The sequence below is a fragment of the Procambarus clarkii genome, chromosome 83 (assembly GCF_040958095.1).
Source record: "Procambarus clarkii isolate CNS0578487 chromosome 83, FALCON_Pclarkii_2.0, whole genome shotgun sequence".
Taxonomy (NCBI): domain Eukaryota; kingdom Metazoa; phylum Arthropoda; class Malacostraca; order Decapoda; family Cambaridae; genus Procambarus; species Procambarus clarkii.
The window spans coordinates 2251631-2271821 of record NC_091232.1 but is presented as its reverse complement, the minus strand read 5'-3'; the positions used below and the strand labels follow the sequence as shown (position 1 = coordinate 2271821).

General features: G+C 44.1%; 1 protein-coding gene across 9 annotated transcripts in view; it reads left to right on the top strand.

Moving 5' to 3' along the window:
- alpha-Catr (alpha-catenin related) overlaps nt 1–20191 on the top strand; it is a 318532-nt gene that overhangs the window by 260538 nt on the left and 37803 nt on the right. For all 9 annotated transcript variants that reach the window (XM_045759535.2, XM_069316274.1, XM_045759536.2 and 6 more), the window contains one exon: nt 5097–5296. In XM_045759535.2, coding sequence (XP_045615491.1) covers nt 5097–5296 — 200 coding nt within the window. The remainder of the gene's footprint in view (nt 1–5096; nt 5297–20191) is intronic.

Genomic DNA, 20191 nt, shown 5'->3' with positions numbered 1-20191 from the left:
AGCCGTAAATTACAGCGAGTGCAAAACGGCCTTTTATGAGCGTTCGAGGAACAAGCATTTAGGTGTTGAAATCTTAACAAAACTGAATGTTAATCGTGCTAGCTCGTTTACTGTCAAAGTTAGTTAATATATATCCATAAAGAGGTAATGGAAAGTGTAATTAGAGGAGCAGGGGGTGGAGTGGAGGAGTAGTTTGCTGCTAATTTCAGTAAGATTTACCTACGCGCGTTAAACATAAGCCAGGGTCCAGGGTCGGCGGACGGTGTGAACCCGGACAGTGGCAAGGAACGTGGACTGAGGTGTCAAAGGTGTGTGTACTTTCCCGTGCTCTGGTGTGTATTATCGTGTGCTTTGTGTATGGAGAGAGAGTGGGTGTGTTCACCTATTTTGCGTGTAGGCAAAATGTGTCGTTCTTTTAGCTCATATGGACCTCGCATCTCCAACCAACAGTTGTCTAATGTAACAACCCGTCCTCGCATTAAACGACTCGTTAATCTAGCCGCCAAACCCCCTGTTTATGAATGAAAAGCTGCCGATCAGTTGTGACTTGTCACAATTGGTGACGTCCGAACAATTCCGGAACAAGTGCTTCGCTCACGTCCTCTGTTCAAACCACAGTTCTATAAATGCTTCACCCACGTACATCAAATATAAATAATTCAGCCCGTCCTCCAAACAAAGATCCAAAAGTGATTCCATGCACCCGCCAAACCCCCTGTTTATGAATGAAAAGCGGTTTACACACGACTCATAACTGCTGACGTTCGAACATATCTGGAACAAGTGTTTCACTGACGAATTTTGTTCGAATCACAACGCTATAAATGCTTCACCCACGTACTACAAATACAAATAATCGCCAACAGAACCTAAACACCTGACCTAACCTATGCCTATATATACACAATATTCTAATATATTATAATATTAATTTACACTTGAGGAAATTCCCGTTTCGAATGAACAGCATGTTAAAATTTATGAATGCGTCTGTGGGGTCGACCGCTGGATGGAATGGACTTCGAGTTGAGGACGGATTGAATAATCGCCAACAGAACCTAACCTATGCCTAACTATACGTAGAATTTTTAAGTATAATATTATTAATTTATATATGAGAACAAACCAATGTTTAATACACAGTATGGTAAAATTGATGAATGCGTGTGGGGAGGACGGCCGCTGCTTTAACCAGCCTAGTGTGAGGACAGGTTGAATGTAATAACTCCCGACCCATTTTTTTCTAGTTTATATATTTACGTATCTACTATTTTATATATATATTACGCATCAACTAGTTTATATACTTTTCCATTTATAGTCTGGCTCAGGTGCTACTAGCTTTTAACATAATTGTTTTCCCCTAACAATTTTCCCTCATAGTATTTCGTATGTAGTTATCATATCCCATCTCTATTCTTCGTCTCCCCAGTACGGCGGGCTCCAGGGCTCAGTGTTGCACATAGCTCGTACAACATAGCAACGAGCCATGTTGCACGTCTTTTGACCTTTCTCAATTTTATTTTCTAGCTCTTCTTCCATTTTGTATAACCTTGCATTTGGCTGGGTTAAAGTTCAGTAACCATTTTTAAGACGTATGGAGTGGATCAAGATAGATTTATCTAGTCTCATGGTCCTCCTCTACTCTGATACTTCTCATATTGCATTAACATGGACATTTCTTGTCAGGTCGTTGAAATATACCTGGATGTGATTGGTCCTAGAACAGACATAGCACTCTATCGCTTCTTAGCACTCTTCAAACTGATTTCTGTGAAACTCTCACTGTGAACCTTTGCTTCCTTCCTGAGAGGTATTCCTTGCGCAGCCTAACACGCATAAACATACATAATGTTGCTTGTCTGGCCTGCTTTTCCTTTCCTTCTATTTCAGTTCCCCATCTCCCCCTCTTCTCGTTATCTACCATCCTCTTATCCCTTGCGCGATTTATCCTCACACTCCGTTTACTGTTTTCTCTCTGCTTTCTCTCGGCTCTGTTCTCTCTTCTCCATTCTGTCGTTAAAGGAGGATATAACAGTAGTAAGAAAAATGAATGGCGCCCAGATATTACAATAACGAGGTGATGTAAATCTAAAGTTTAGACTGCGAGAGTTCCACCTCTCTGTGCTACATTGTTCCACTCCCTGCGGCACTGTTCCGCTCCCTGCGGCACTGTTCCACTCCCTGCGGCACTGTTCCACGCTACGCTTTTCTATGGAATGTAAATATTTTTTTAGTCTCATTATAAAGAAAAAATATAGGGAATAAACCTTCTCTGTGTATACTTGCGGTCGGGCATAGTTACATAAATGTTTACGGTAACAAAGGTTTAATTTTTTTGACCCATTAGGTAGGAATTTGGTACTCTGTTGACTTTGTTTACTCTAAATAATTATGTAGTCTTTATGCATTTTTTTTTAGATATTTAACGTGGTTTTGGAGAATCTTTTTTCACAAAGTAATACTCGCAATTTCACTTGATGTCCCGCAAGTGAAACGTCAGCCTAAATTACATCAAACATTCAATAATTGATCACTTGATATTTGGTATCTTTTCTTATACAGCTATATAGTTGTATAAGAAAAGCCTGAGCTCTGCCCGAAACACTGCGCGTACTAGTGGCTTTACAAGAATGTATTTACTATGCTATGTATCCTCACAATCCCAATGTACCTTCTTGTATATATATGTAAATAAAATAAATAAAATAAAGTTGTTAGTATTGAACTACATCTGCTCATTTTCAGCATACTTTAAAGTCTGTCTAGGTCCTCCTGTAAAGTTTCTGCAAATACGATTTTATTACCCGTTCTAAAAGTTAGTTTTCTCGGGAAATTTACTAATGATGTTGCTCACCTGTGTCCAAATTATTTTATGTATATAATGAACTGTAAAGGTAATTGTTACTGCTGGAAGGTAGGTGCTGTAGGGTAGGTGCTGTAGGGTAGGTGCTGGAAGGTAGGTGCTGGAAGGTAGGTGCTGGAAGGTAGGTGCTGGAAGGTAGGTGTTGATATAACGACCAAACCAGACGTCAGGGGTCAGATTCACAAAGCAGTTACGCAAGCACTTACGAACCTGTACATCTTTTCTCAATCTTTGGCGACTTTGTTTACAATTATTAGACAGTTAATGAGCTCCGAAGCACCAGGAGGCTGTTTATAACAGTAACAACAGTTAATTGGAAAGTTTTCATGCTTGTAAACTGTTTAATAAATGTAACCAAAGCCGTCAAAGATTAAGGAAAGATGAACACGTTCGTAAGTGCTTGCGTAACTGCTTCGTGAATCCAGGGCCAGAAGGAGACGACGTAGTCTCTTCATCTTCTGGTGTGTGATTTTGTCATCATATCTTCAGCCACGTTATTGTGGCTCTTCGTCTGCACTAGGTGGTGATAGGTAGGTGCCTATCTACGTGTGAAGGTGGTGATAGGGAGTGATAGTGAAGGTGGTGATAGGGGGTGATAGTGAAGGTGGTGATAGGGGGGTTAGCAAGGATATCTGACCTTGCCACGCCCTCCACCGACCTCCCTTAATACGCCTCTGAAGCCGGATCTTTCTCGCCTACCTTGCTTTATCTGGCTCTCTCTCTCTCCCTCTGTTTCTTTACCCCTATTTCTGAGCATATTTCTTTTCGTTCTCAAAGGCCTTCTTCGCTTTCTTATCCTCCTCTCTTTCTATTCATTGCACTTCCCCCCCCCCCTTTTTTTGCTACTGTTCCATCTCCTTTTCCTTTCTCTTCTATGTTCTTCCTCCTGCCCTGTTTCTCTGCCTCGTGCGTCTACCATACCTTCCCTCCGTCCTATCCCAGCTGCATGTCCTTCTATCCCTTCAGAGTGCTATGTAGGCGTTTCTCCTCGTAATTGTCTAACCTTCTCTTCTACCTGAAACTGATAATCTACCTCCTGTTTCTGCTTCTCTTCTGCTTATCTCTTCTCCTGCCTCTGCTTCTGTTCTGCTTACCTCTTCTGCTTCTGCTGAGGAATTCAGCAGAGCGCCGTCTTCCGTAGCGGGGTCCTCACTCATTTACATAATGAGAATTTCATTAACTACTATCGAAGGGTCCGGCTACCTGGGTCATCTTGTCTAGTCGTGACACGCCCTTCCCTTCCACGACCCTTCCTGTCACCCCCCCCCCCCCCCCAACGACCTTTCCTGCCCCCATCTCCCACCCTCAACGACCATTTTGGCCCCCTCCCTCAGCACTTCCAGACTACCCCACGACTCTTCCAGCTATTTTATAGCTCCCCAGACCGGCTCCCCTTCCTTGGCTCCCATTCCTGGCCCTCACGTTCAGTCTCCCCCTCCTCTCCCCTCTCCCCGTTCACACCCCTCGGAAAAGCGACTTGGAAGCTCTTGTTTCTTCTAAGTGAATAATGAGAACCTTTAGTGACGTCACAAATGTATAATTAATAAGTTATGATCCCAGAGCCTTGTCCTAAAGCACACGCACGCACGCACGCACACGCACGCACAAAATACGCCCATGGGGGAATCTAGGTTACAAATCGCCATCAGTGAATGAAAATGTTATTGAATAAATGGTGAGGAGACACCAGGAGGAACTGGACAGGATGAAGGTAATATGGGATTAGAAAGTCTCATCGTAGATCCTGAAAGAAGCAACAGAGGCACTGAGTTATCCCTCTGCAACTCTTAAGAATGAATTTACCAGAGTTAGGGGAAACAACTTTTGTGGTCCCTATATGTGCAAAATAAGACTGGAAACGAAAGAAGCCGTCAGTGACGCTGGCAGTCTACCATGTAAGGTTCTGGAGTAACTTGTGTCAAGACGATTCTTGGAGTACTTAGTAAAAATGTGCTTTCCCTAGGCGCCAGCGTGGCTTTAGAGAAGGAAAATCATGTCTTAAATATTTTGTCATTTGGTCTTAACACTAAGAGAGAGCTGGATGTGTATCATGGTTCACATAGTCACAGAAAGTACTATCTGAACAAGAGGATGGGTTGGAATCTTCACATGGTAACGAGAGAGAGACAGAGACAGAGGTTGAATTTGGAGCCAATACAATTTATTAATTTATCAAATGCAAGCAAGAGTCGTTCAGCGGATAATTAACCTTGGGTGTGTTGTGTTTCAGGTCTGGCCATCGAGAAGCTGTGTGAGACAGCCGAGGCTAACTTTGTGGAGGGTGGGGCGGGCGGTGTGGGCGGAGGCAGCAGACCGGAGTACCGTGCCTCTATGATCCGCGCCGCCCGCTGCCTGCTCTCCTCGGTCACCCGCGTCCTCCTCCTGGCGGACACTGTCGTCGTCAAACAACTCCTCTTAGCCAAAGATAAGGTGAGTATGTGGGGTAATGGTTGATACCTGGTTGATACCTGGTTGATGGGGTTCTGAGAGGTCTTCTACTCCCCAAGCTCGGCCCGAGGCCAGGCTTGACTTGTGAAAGTTTGGTCCACCAGGCTATTACCTGGAGCGGCCCGCAGGCCCACCACAGCCCGGTTAGTCCGGCACTAAAGTGTGTGGACATAGGCAGGGACACACACTCGAACACTATATCTTGGATTGTTGTAAAATTGAGCCTTTTAGAGATAAATCTAAGCTCACTCTGTATGATATGGCAACCTATCTTATTACCATGGATAAATTACCTGAAATCCTTGCACTGTACCCACATTTTGCTTCCAGTAGATGAACGACATATGAGATTCAGAAACAAGTAGTGTATTGTGAGGACTAATAATAAACAGAAGCTTCCCTATGACTCTGTAATATCCCCATTGGCCAAACTATTATGTATTAACGACAAGACCTACCATTAATGTATGATGACTTACTGTAAATATGTAGCTCTTGTAATAGCACTTTCTCTGTAACTAGCCGACATTGTATCTATAAGGTGTGAAGGATTGAAGAAATTGTTTATGTAATAATCTAAGATGAGGTCTGATAAAGACCTTTTGTGCCCTCTGTAATGCTTTTGCGCTACCGCTCACAGGATGAGTATGGGGGTGCACAATAAACTAGCCGCCTTCGGCGGCAACAATAAAAAATCCTTGGAGGAAGCAGCAGCAGCAGCCTCCTGAATGGCTCAAGCCCAGCCACTTTGGGCTGGACGGTAGGGCAACGATCTCATTTCATGCAGGTCGGCGTTCATGCCCCGACTAGTCCACAAGTGGTTGGGTCACCATTCCTTTCCCCCCGTCCCATCCCAAATCCTTATCCTGACCCCTTCCTAGTGGTATATAGTCGTAATGGCTTGGCGATTTCTCCCGATAGTTAACTTCCTCCTCCTGCACGGATCATTGGGTAATCAAAAACTCTAGCGCTTACGAATGAGTTAATTCACAAACCACTCATTCGTGTCCATATGATGTTGGTAGCCAGCTCTGCCTCTGTCGGGGGCCTAGGTCATATATATATAAAAAAAAATTCAAAACCTAAAAGGGGTACCACCTCTTGTGCAAGTGTAGGGACCCATAGCCTCGGAGAAGAAAATAAAGAGTACTCAGAGATGACCTTGTGGATCCTTACTGAACACTTTGATATTGTCTTCTCCTACCACCCCTATTCTTTTAGTATGTGTATATGTGTATATATATATTATATATTATATTATATAATATATAAATATATATTCACGTTCTTCTCATCTTCGGCAAAATTTAAACTTGACGAGAACTTGGCCACTCCCGTCAAACGTGAGATGGAGGCGAATATTCGCACTTGTCGTATTTTATGCATTGGAAAGTTTTGATTATGGCCAGAATAAAAAAGTCTGCAGAGACCATTGGAGGACACGCCTTTCGGTCCAGATGAGGCCGCGTCGTCTGGTCCTGGGTGTGTGTGTGTGTGGGGCCGGTGTCGAGTCCAGGGGCGTGTCCGTGATGGCCAGTAGTAACATCTTTCATAGTACCGCAGACAAGAATGTGATACAAGCAGTCCGCTATATTAGTTTCCTCCACCCGGAAAGGAGAGAGAAGAGAGGGAAGGGTGGGAGAGAGAGAGAGAGCGGGGTAGTAAAAAGAGAGGGATAGAAAGAGGGGGGGAAAGGAAGGCGGTAAGTAGGATATAACAGGACGAAGCTGTAACAAAGCCAGCAGACGAGCTCCTATGATTAAAAAGGAGGCATGAAAAGGGGGGGGGGGGAAAAGACTGACTTTGGAAAAAGAGGACAACAAGGTCGAAAGAAGGTGGAAGGAAAGCCTTGATGTGGGGGGACGAAGGGGGAATAGGACTTGAATGCCCCCAACAAACGTCAGATTGGACTTCGTGGTTGAATCCCCTCCTCTTGCCCAGTTTCATCTGCAGCTGTAACGAGGAGAAAAACACCTTGAACTGGAAGATAAAAAAGTGGGGGGGATAAGGCACGAGGTAAAATATGGGGAGGAAGAGAAGGAATAACTTTTCAGGACCAGAAGGGAGTGTAAAAAAAAAATGGGAAGGGGGGGTAAAGAGATGACGTTTCTTGGTGGCTTCATATGCGCTGCTGCTTTTATTTTTCCTGTCTTAAAATTCCCAGCGAGGGGATTGTTGTCTCTACAGCCTTGACCCTACAGCTGGCGGTCAAGGCTGGATAAATCTAAGATAGCATTGGGCGAGGGGGAAGAACCGAGTTACAACCCCGCTCCTGTGCCAAGTAAGTCCACTACGGGCTCACCATAACCCGTGCTACTTAGAACTTTTTGTTCCTAGTAGCTGAATCTAAAACAACAATAATTGAGTGTCACAGGGGTCATCTTCTTGAGGTTATCTTGAGATTATTTCGGGGATTGGCGTCCCAGCGGCCCGGTCCTCGACCAGGCCTTCTTTTTGTTACACACACAATCAGGAAGCAGCAAATAGCAGCTGTCTAACTCCCAGGTAACTATTTACTGCTAGGTAACAGGGGCATCAGGGTGAAAGAAACTCTGCCCATTTGTTTCCGCCTCCACCGGTGATCGAACCCGAAACCTCAGGAGTACGAAACCCGAGCGCTGTCCACTCAGCCGTCAGGCCAAGGACCGAGGGAGTGTTGCTGGGATGAGGGGGGGGGAATAATAATACACATATGTATATATATGTACACGTATGTGTATGTGTGCATATGTGTATAATATATAATATATTAATATAATAATATACACGTGGAAAATACTGGAGGGACAGGTCCCAAATCTACACAGTAAAATAACAACATACTGGAGTGAACGACATGGAAGAAAATGCAGAACAGAACCAGTGAAGAGCAGAGGTGCCATAGGCACAATCAGAGAACACTATAAACATCAGAGGTCCGCGGTTGTTCAACACCCTCCCAGCGTACATAAGAAATATTGCCGGAACAACCGTGGACATCAAGATAAAACTAGACTGTTTTCTAAACAGTCCAACCAACCGGACCAACCGGGCTGTGGTGGGTATGTGGGCCTGCGGCCGCTCCAAGCAACAGCCTGTTGGACCAAACTCTCACAAGTCAAGCCTGGCCTCGGGCCACAGGCTTAGGGAGTAGAAGAACTCCCAAAACCCCATCAAGCAGGAAGTGTTGCAAGGATGAGGGGGGGGAGGTGTTGCAGGAATGGGGGTGTGTGTGTTCTAAGAGAGGGAGCACAAGTGTTCCATGGGGGGGGGGGCGAGAGTGTGTTCCATGGGGGAGGGGGGGCAAGAGAGCGAGTGTTCCAGGAAGCAGAGACGAGAATAATGACTAGAGGAAAAGAAAACAAAGTTAAAAGTGATGATGGGAGGAAATGTGTTTTAGAGTAGTGGGGGACACGCAAGGGAGAACCTGCATGGAAAGTGGGAATAGAGAGTGGGATAGATGAAGAAAGAGATGGAAAAGTAGCTGGGACTTTAGGACTTGGGAAAGGCTAAGTCTGGAATATCGGAAAGGATACCACGCAGGATAATGATCCATTGTTCAACATATTAACCAGAATCAATAACTGCACAGGACTTTTTAAAAATGTTTTTTCAATGTCCAAAATATTTGTCTGAGTTAAAAACATGTTACACATATGTCTGGCGCGTACGAGAGCGGACTCGATTTAGACACTAGAGGCTCGTAGAGTTAAAGTTGAATATTCTTGCTGAGAGATGGAGGTGTCCGGGTTAAAGGTGGCTGCTGGAGCCGCTGGTGTGCGTCACCGCTGCCAGCTGGAGCAGGGCCGGGTGTGGCCGGCTGTGTGTGTGTACTCGCCTAGTATAGGTGTGTGTGTGGCAGCGGATGTGGCCGGCTGTGTGTGTGTACTCGCCTAGTATAGGTGTGTGTGTGGCAGCGGATGTGGCCGGCTGTGTGTGTGTGTGTGTGTGTGTGTGTGTGTGTGTGTGTGTGTGTGTGTGTGTACGTACTCGCCTAGTATAGGTGTGTGTGTGTGTGTGTACTCGCCTAGTATAGGTGTGTGTGTGTAGAAGCCAGTGTAAGTGAATTAGAACAATTAATCGGCGCTAACGAATATTAAAAACATGAGAGTTCATAATTTACTAAACCTTGTGGCACCCAGCGCCTTGCTGTTCACCACTCTCACTCGTCTCTCGCTGTTATCCTCGACTTCCTATCTGATAGGTACTCTAACCGATAAAAGATTTTCCCCATTTTCTTCTCAAACTTGTATTACGGTTTTCTGTGTGGTACACTGTCGACTGCTCTCTGGCAGTCTTGGAGAAAATGCCCTGCTTACCCTTCTGTCTTTCGGGTTATTTTGTCATAAAACCCATTAATATTAACCTTTTGATTAACCTTTCTAGTGACTTGTCTGTAGTCTAGTCGTTTTCTCCATTTTATTTTCCTTGAATTGACCTGAGGGACGCGAATAGTAGTGGCTTCGACGAGTAAAGGTAGCCGGCGGCTTGTCGAAAGTGTCCCCATTTTATATCATAAGTATTACTTTATATTATATGTATTATGAGCTGCTTTCCATTCCTCTGTCAGTTCTCTTCTTGCAATAAGTTGAAAATTCCCGTCGAAGGTTTACACAAGGCTTCTGTGATCTCCTTTAGGAGCTCCAAGATGATGTCATCTGGGTCTGCTGTTTGTACTGACTCAGTCTGCTCCAGTAATTTCCTTAGTCTATTATTCCCGGCCTTGCTAGAAGCGGTAAGATGTTCTATTAGATCCAAGGGCAGTTTTGGTTCTAGTATGAAGACATGGAATTTCTAGTTATGCATTTTTCACACTTTTAAATTGTGTGTCCTTCTCTTCGGAGCCAGAAGAACGATATCTTCTGGCGATATCGTTCAACTTCCAGCACGTGTAAGAACCATCAACAATGATTAAAAACATGGATAGGTATCTTGGGATAGGTATTTTAGGGATACGAGGATTTTTGGGGGATAAGTATCGGTCGTGAAATATGGTTGTAAATGAGTGAAGTGGGATGCCAAGAGTAGGATTATTGGCACAAACTTCAAAATTTTAGGAAAATATTGGATAGGTGGGTTTTATTGGATTTGCGTATATTGGAGGGTGGATTTTATTTCCCATTGTCAGGGGAAAGGAAGCCTTTACTTGGGAATATTGAAGTCCCCATATTCTCATTCTCATTCTTTCTCTTTCTCTTGTTTTTTCTCTGTTTCCCCCCCCCCCCCCCCCCCAAAAAAAAAAAAAGTCCTAACCATCTGGGTGTCCGTTTCTTGCTTCACGCGAGAACATAATATTGACAGAATCAAAGATTTATAAAGCACACGGACCTCTATCCTAATAGATTTACTTGGGCGGTATTCCGACCTCGCGTTCCCGAAAAGACCGCAGAAATTTTTGGGTTTCTGCACTTGGAAAGTCGGCCGACATGGCCAACGGAATAATTCTTGCCGGGAAGGTGACAGCACATTAAACAAGATTGGAAATTTTAGAAATATAAATAATAGAATATATATAATTTTTTGCTTCAGCATAAAAGGAAATCGAAGTTCTCGGCCGGTTTCTGTCTTTACAAACAGGATTTTTCTGTCCACATAAGCTTATTTAGAGGGTAAATATAAAAATGTCGATTCCTTCTCACATTGGCCTGCAGGAACAGGACAAAGTTGACGCCCTTGCTAAGGCTGAAATAAATACAGTATTGAACGGAATCTTGAGTTATCAAATAGGTCCCTTAAAAGTGTCATTAGACGAGAACTCCTGGATGGATTTGAAGAAAGTAGAACAGTGCAAACTGGAACTAGCAGGTCCATTGTTCATCACAATGAAATGTGTGAAGTAAAACATGTGTATGGGGCAAGTACTAAAGTCAGTAGACTAACAGATGTTGTCATAGCTCCTATAAGACTTTGGTACAAGTATCTCTGGCAGTTCGGCTTGTATAGGGATCTAGATGAAGTAAAGTGTGTGGACAAAGACAGGGACACACACTCCAACACTATATCTTGGATTGTAGTAAAATTGAGCCATTTAGAGATAAATCTAAGCTCACGTTATATGATATGGCAACCTATCTTATTACCATGGATAAATTACCTGAAATCCTTGCACTGTATCCATACTTCGCTTCCAGGAGATAAAAGACATATGAGATTAAGAAACAAGTAGTGTATTGTGAAGAGTAATAATAAACAGAAGCTCCCCTATGACTCTGTATAATGTCTCCATTGGTCAAACTATTATGGATTAGCGGTAAGACCTACCATTAATGTATAATGACTTACTGTAAATATATAGCTCTTGAAATAGCACTTTCTCTGTAACTAGCTGACATTGTAACTATAAGGTGTGAAGGATAGAGGAAATTGTTTATGTAAGAATCAAAGATGAGGTCTGATAAAGACCTTTTGTCCCCTCTAATGCTTTTTTGCGCTACCGCTCACAGGATGAGTATGGGGTGCACAATAAACTAGCCGCCTCCGGCCGCAACAATCAAAAAAATCAATCGCTGGCTTGATCTGAACTTGATTGTTTTGTATCTTATATTTGGTTCACATTAGCAGCTGGTTTCTTGAATGTTTAATGAACTTTTAAGAACTGAATTATATTTTGTTCAGGATGCTGATCAAGCCTCACGGCTGATGCCCTGATTCGCCAGACTGTAGCTAACTTGTATCTGCTTTAGTGGGTTTTTGCCACTATCTTGGTTGTTTTTCTCCGTGATGAGATGTCCCCCACAACTGCACCTTCTTCATTACTCTACAGCTGTTGTAGAGGCAGCTACTCTTTTTTTTTGGGGGGAGGGGGGAGTTAAGAGGAAGGAGAGGCATAGGTGAAGGGAAGTATAGAAGTGGGAAATACAGTGAGAGGTATGAAAGCAGGTGGGCTGTGTGTGTATATGTGTGTAGTTGTGTACATGCACATGTATATGGGCAGCTACTGGGACACATGTGTGATGCCCGGTTCCTCCCCTCTCCCCGAACCCACTCCCCCCCCCCTTTCCCCCCCTTTCCCCCCCTTTCCCCCCCCCTTTCCCCCCCCCCTTTCCCCCCCCCCTTTCCCCCCCCCCTTTCCCCCCCCCTTCCCCCCCCTTCCCCCCCTTCCCCCCCCTTCCCCCCCTTCCCCCCCTTCCCCCCCCTTCCCCCCCTCCCCCCCCCCCCCCCCCCCCCCCCCCCCCCCCCCCCCCCCCCCCCCCCCCCCGGCCCTTCCTCCTCCTCCGACCTCGTCCCCAAAGGCCATCGTCACCGTCTTCACCGCCGCTACTTCTGGCCGAAACAAAAGACACAAGACAAAGCCCTCTCAGGACTGCACAAGTCCTGGACGAGTGGTGAGCAGCTCAAGGCGCTGACTGGAGGGATCTGGCGGACCTCAGCCTCTTAACCTGGTCTTTCCCACCTGACATTGACCGCCTTCAGTACATCCGCATATGTACGCGTTACGCTGGCCGATTTAGAACATAAGAACAAAGACAACTGCAGAAGACCTATTGGCCCATACGAGGCAGCTCCTATTTATAACCACCCAATCTCACTCATATACATGTCCAACCCACTCTTGAAACAATCGAGGGACCCCACCTCCACCACGTTACGCGGTAATTGGTTCCACAAATCGACAACCCTGTTACTGAACCAGTATTTACCCAAGTCTTTCCTATATCTAAACTTATCCAACCTACACCCACCGTTTCGTGTTCTGTCCCGTGCCGATACTTTTAATACCCCACCAACAGGTGGGGTATAATACCCCATTTCACAGGTTTTGTCCAACAGCTGCGCCTGGGCACTATGCTCATGCCTAGGGATCTCTAACAATACAGTCCAGACGCCACGATAACCTGATTTACACCCAGGAACGCTGCAATTTGCGATTACCTCCCTCTCACCTGCGCTGTGACAATATCGTAACTAATGGCGTCTCTCCGAAGTGCGATTATTGTTTGAATAAAAAAATCTTTTTTTCCGTTCCCATCTCCTCTCCTTCTGTTCTTCAGCAACTCTCTGCTATATCCACGTCTCTTTCAATATAATATATTCAAAATTTCACAAGTTATATTTTTATTTCCAATCTCTCCATCTTTATCTCATTTACACGACTCTTTCTTTCCCTAAACCGTCCAGGCGAGGCGTATTGGAACACCTTCCTGCTGTCATGCAATCTTTAACTCTTTGAAAATGTGTGTGTTCGCCTAGTTGTGCTTGCGGCGGTTGAGCTCCGGCTGTTTGGTCCCGCCTCTCAACTTGTGTGCAGGTTCATTTGTGTAAGGGAGGGGAAGGAGGGAATCTAGATATGGGTTTTGAGGTATGGGGGATTTAGTGATAGCTCATATGTCGTCAGTAACACATACGTCAACACCTTGAACTCGGGATGCTGTATTGGAAACTTGAGGATCCCAAGTTAAAAAACAGTATCCCAGATCCCAGTATAAAACAGCGCTGGAACGCCCCCACGAGGTAACTACCCGAGTGAAGAATTTGGGTGGACTTGTCGTCGAGGTCCTCGACCGACCTTACCAGAGACTTGAATATTTGAAGACGCCGTAATGAAAGGGGAGATGACGAGCCCCTTGAGACGCTACTGCTGAAATTTGGGAGGCAAGTGTGGGGGTCCAGCGGCTGCTGCTCTTGTCTGCAGAGTTGCTGGTGCTCGTGTGTGCATTTACTGTTTGTGTCTGCAGAATCGAGCTATTAGCTCTTGGACCCCGCCTTTCTGACCAACTGATTTTTCCTATATTATGCCTACTACATATTTCTTTCTAACACACACAGATATCCCCAAGAAGCAGCCCGTAGCAGCTGTCTAATTCCCAGGTACCTATTTACTGCTGGGTGAACATTAGGATAAGGGTGAAAGAAACTCTACCCGTTTGTTTCTATCCTGGCCCGGAATCGAACCCGGGCCCTTAGGACTACGTCCCTCGAGCGCTCACCACTCAGCCGCGAGGCCCTTCAGCCCCGAGACTGTGTGTGTACTCACGTGTGTGTGTGTGTGTGTGTGTGTGTGTGTGTGTGTGCACGCACGCACGTACGTACGTACGTACGTACGTACGTACGTGCGCGTGCGTGCGTACGTACGTACTGTCGATGATCCGGGTGTTACTTCGTTAGATTTTTATATAACCATAAATTCTAAGAAACAAAGAAGGGCAATAATATTTTTTACGGGCGCCAGTACACGAGAGGCTGGCGCATTGACAGTTATTCATTGTACGTCATTATTTTTCATTGTGGATTTTTTCTTGTGTCGTTTGTCATTGTCGTGGAAAGCCAGTTTCTTATCTTGCCCGGACTGCAGCTCTACAACAGTAGCCTCACTTCCAGGTACCTATTTCATGCTAGGGGAAACCAGGGGTATTGGGGTGAAAGAAAACTTGGCCAAACGTCTCTACGGGAATCGAACCAGGGGGGGGTCAGTCATTCAGGTTCTAAACCGTCTGCTCTAGCTGTCTACTGCGTTCCAGGATATAGGAACACGGCTGGACAGGGCTGTGGTGATGGTCCGCACTGCTGCTGTCTGGGGTGGAATGCTGTGTTCCAGTGGTGTCTTAAACTGGAACCTGTCTGGGGAAAAAAGTAGTTTTCGTACTTTGACAACTAGTGTCTCTTTAGGCTTTTGTATTTTTAATATTTTTCGTGTTTTCGCTGGTTATTTTTACTCCTCCTTTTAGGTTGTTTCTTATTTGGCTCCTTTTTAATATTTTACAGTTTTTTGTATGTATTTTAACTAACCAAGCATATTTTGCCTGCATTGTATATATTGGCTGCAGCTACCTTACCTTGCGGTTACCGTGTGATGATTGCGGGGGCCCTCGCCGTCCCCGCTGCCCGGTCCTCGACCAGGCCTCCTGGTCGAGGAGGTCTGTGTGTCCATGTGTGCTCACATGGGTCTGCAACGCTCATGTGAGACATGCATTTCAACAGATTTCATATTGTAATATAACAGTATTAGTATAAGAGTATGTCGGCCTTCTTCGATGCTTCGTGTATATTTTTGGGCGAATCTGTAGCAGTTCAGCTTCTATTTAACTCCATAAATCAAGAACATAAAGTAAACTTGTACATATAAATATGCTGCAGCCATATTGTTGAATTGCTCCAATCGCTATCTTCATCTTTCTCTCGCTCTCCAATCACCATCAGCATCATCTTTTTGCTCTCCAATTCCTATCTGCATCTTTCTCTCGCTCTCCAGTGGCTATCTGCATCTTTCTCTCGCTCTCCAGTGGCTATCTGCATCTTTCTCTCGCTCTCCAATGGCTATCTGCATCTTTCTCTCGCTCTCCAATGGCTATCTGCATCTTTCTCTCGCTCTCCAGTGGCTATCTGCATCTTTCTCTCGCTCTCCAGTGGCTATCTGCATCTTTCTCTCGCTCTCCAGTGGCTATCTGCATCTTTCTCTCGCTCTCCAGTGGCTATCTGCATCTTTCTCTCGCTCTCCAGTGGCTATCTGCATCTTTCTCTCGCTCTCCAGTGGCTATCTGCATCTTTCTCTCGCTCTCCAGTGGCTATCTGCATCTTTCTCTCGCTCTCCAGTGGCTATCTGCATCTTTCTCTCGCTCTCCAGTGGCTATCTGCATCTTTCTCTCGCTCTCCAATGGCTATCTGCATCTTTCTCTCGCTCTCCAATGGCTATCTGCATCTTTCTCTCGCTCTCCAATGGCTATCTGCATCTTTCTCTCGCTCTCCAGTGGCTATCTGCATCTTTCTCTCGCTCTCCAATGGCTATCTGCATCTTTCTCTCGCTCTCCAATGGCTATCTGCATCTTTCTCTTGCTCTCCAATGGCTATCTGCATCTTTCTCTTGCTCTCCAATCGCTCTACGATACATTTGTCCCAGTTTTATTTTACTTATTGTGGCAGGTGTACCTCGATTTTGTTCATTTTAAATTGCGGTGCAGTTCAGGGGTTAATGGCTTTTTAAGTGTGATCGTGACCTTAGTACTGATAGCTCAATCTGTCGTCCAAAAATACCAGCATCTAGTACGAAAGTGAAAAATGTACAAAATATGTACTATTGCATTTTTAAAAATATAGGTGTTCTAAAGTTCTGTAGAGAGAACCCAAGAAAGAAGGCAACAACTAAATCTCTCGTTTCATAGATCTAATACAGTACGTGTATATATGCTAAATGAAGCCTAATATTATGCACATTTGGGCCTAGGGTTGTTTGTTCAGGCTTAGAACAGGTTGCTTAAGTTAATGGTTCGTCTGTTTCAGTTTTCTTTATTTTAAATTCATTAGAGAAAACGGAGACACTTTTTGGGGGAACAATAACAATGTCGTAGCTCAGTCGATAAAGGCAGCGTCTGGGATCCTCTCGGACGTAGGTTCGAACCTACGTCCGAGAGGATCCCAGACGCAGGTTCGAACCCTCGTCACGGCCCTTGTGGATTTGTTCATCCATGTTTTGTATATTCTACCCATGAGTACTATAATTATTGGAGGTTGGAATTAGTCACCAAACTCGAACGTGTTAACATACCATAGACAGAAGATCCCAAAAACTTATTGGTTACAAAAAAATGAAAAGATTAAGTGGGTTTTGAGGTGAATTCTATAAGTCTCTGCCGGAGAAGCTAGGGTCGTTTTTTGTGAGTTTGGGTTGTCTTCAGGAACTCTCTTGAGACCTTGGTTTCCTATAATAGTCTTCTTTGAGAGCTTGAATTCGGTTTTCTTTTTAAAACTTCTTTGAATGATATAAGCAAATATCCCGTTTTTCAGGGAGAAAATGTCTTCATTTTTTTTCCTCTTAAGTTTCACCACACTTCTGTGTTCTGTTTTCCTCTTTTTAGTTGTTTATCTTGTCTTCCTCCATCCTTCCTTCGTCTGTTGTTCCTTCAATGCATCGCTTTCTGCCCTTGATAAAAAAAAAAGTCTGACTAATTCAGAAAGTACGCCAGAGCCTTTGCGCCTCTCTTCTCTGCTTTTTCTTCCACTAGATACTCCCAGAAGTCTTGTCCAACAACTTGGACTGGACGGTAGAGCGACGGTCTCGCTTCATACAAGTCGGCGTTCAATCCCCGGCCGTCCAAGTGGTTGGGCACCATTCCTTCCCCTACGTCCTCCCATCCCAAATCCTTATCCTGATCCCTTCCAAGTGCTATATAGTCGTAATGGTTTGGCGCTTTTTCCACTGATAATTTCCTCCCTCCCAGAAGTCTTACAGCTTCTCGTTATCTTCTAGTGGCGATTGTTAATATTTGTTCGCTTTGGTTAGTCGAAGTGGAGGTGTTGATAGTTTTGGAAGAGGTGTATGTCGCAGTGGTTCGTTATAATTGGTGGTCGTCTTTTCGTTGGACGAGCAGAAAACTTGTCCTGCTACAAAGGACGTCGCATTTCGCTCGTATGTGTTATATATGGTCATCAATTGTGGTACTAGAAAATGGAAGCGTCTCGCGAAAGTGACTCTGTGGTCAGAAAAGATAGACGAAGTTTGAACGTCAGGCAAATTGAAATGGAAATGGAATGGGTATAGCTAGTTCGTAGACGATAGTATAAAGACTTAGACCTCGCTTCCTTGCTGTCATTGTTAGGTAAGTTTTGTTATGTAAGCATCACCCAACAGAAACTTAACAGCATAGAGGAAGTTGTTAAACACATTGGACATAATCTTTCTGAAACTAACATAAGGCATGAATACTCATTCACCACCTAAGTCAGTAATGAGTAACGTTTAGCAGATGCATAGGGCGCATCTGCGCAAGAACATCCCTGCTAAAACAAGCAAAAACAAACCAAGCAAGCAAGCGCGCACACCCTAACCATTGTGACCACCCTCTGATGGTGTCTGGAATACTTTGCAAAAATCAATGCTTTCCTTGGATGTTACTGAGGAAAGTGCGTCAACCTTTTCTTGCATTCTCTCTCACACTCTCTCCGTCTCTCTCATTACTTCAGTGACATTATCAAGGTACCAACTTCAGGGAAAACATCAATTTTCTCACATCTTCATTTCCATCCCTCCGCATCCCTCTACTTTCCGGAATGTACAGCATACTGCATGCGATCAGAGACATCCTCATTGACTAATTGGAATAAAAGGCCGAGGTTCTAGCCAGGAACCTTTTGACAACCGCGCTACATGCCAATTACCCGCCAAAGGAGCTCGGTTAACCACTAGTGTGTAACGATGCCAAAGGATTGAGAGAGCAGTAGGATCTAAAATCTTTACCGCCATGACCATTACCACGACCTAGTAGCTTCACGAACCTCGTATACGACATGTATAAAACGCTTTTATATCTCACGTTTCTGTTAGGTTTATTGTGTAATGATGACGTAGGGGATTGCTATTTTTTTTTCAGCCCTTGTTCCCTACTCCCTGAGAGATCATTGTTAGGTATTTCACAGCTGTCAGTGAAATACCTAATGGTAATGCCGGTAAAGGTATGGTCAGGCGCCACGGACCACCTGTCAGGTAGATGGTACTGTCCCTGTGCCCACCACACTGCCACGGTCGCTACTACCTGCTCACCAGGCACTCGTAACCATGTAGCAAAGGTTCAGGAAGTACAGCTGTCAGTACAACTGACAGTATTTAGAAGGTGAGCTCACTCCACTCTGGTGTTGCTGCAGGTGTTCGGATTATGTTAGTTCTTTGCATTTTGGGGGGATTTGTGTGTGTGTGTGTGTGTGTGTGTGTGTGTGTGTGTGTGTGTGTGTGTGTGTGTGTGTGTGTGTGTGTGTGTGTGTGTGTGTGTGTGTGTGTGTGTGGTTTGTTGAGGAAGCAGCCGTTGTTTTGGTGTGTATTTTGTTTATGTAGATGAGCTTCGTTGCCCGTTCTCTGTATTCCCAAATGGCCTGTATAAAGTATTTTAAGTCCTCGTATTTGTACTGTGGGGAACCGACCTGTGAGATTTATATTTATTCAATTTATATGAATTTATATGGTGTTTATATTTGCATTTATATATTTCGATAGCAATTTGTATGAGATTTGAGCGGACTTTATTTCTACGATATTCTCACAAAACGACTCCTTACACATTAGGGAAGGTTTATATTAAATTTATATAAATGCAGCCAATCAAACTTCAATATTAAACTACATACATTAGTAATGAAAATTGAGAGGTCTTATTGTATAATAGGCCTAGTCCACTAGGTATAAACAAGGATGATACCAAATAATCCTCGTGGTTTAGGTTAGCTCTGCACTGGTGTACCAAGATTAATTCTTGCTTTCTCTCGTGCTAAATTTGCCTTATATCTACCTAACATTAACTGGCCAGAAATGTATGTAGTAATAACGGGTTTAGGTAATACACTTCCTTTATAGTAAACGTAATTGCGTGTCGATTATAGAAGCACTTTACTCTTGTGGCACAGCTGTCCAAGGGAAATTATAGGAGATAAATTGGCTCCAGCGACTCTGGTCTAGCAATAATGGCTGACCTCTCACCACCACTGATGTCCTGGCTCTTTATCCAGATGTAAATATGTGGCAGATAGGTCACGTTTACTCTATTTTGGTATTAATAATTAAGTTAATTCAAGCGAGATGTTTTTATGATAAAAGTTCAAAGACTGTTGTATTAAGAGTAATTCCCAACAGATTAGCTGGTGGATTTATAGCGCTATATGGCAATGATATCCCATTTTCTATTGGCGGAAATTTCCACTGTGCTATATTTTCTATGGGTGAATTTATATATACAACAGCAGCAATATTATCTGCATATTGTATTGAATATTAGAAAATGGTCTCGGGTTTTCCGACAGGTACATATATATTTGTATTCTCGCAATACAAGAGTGTAATTTAAATGATTTACTAGACACAAAAGCGTTATAACTGCACGCTTTGTCAAGACCAATGAGCATAAATCTCAATTGCTTAAGTGGTTAGGTCCTGGATCAAAGTCATTTCTCAATCTACCAATTATGCAATTTGTTTGTAAG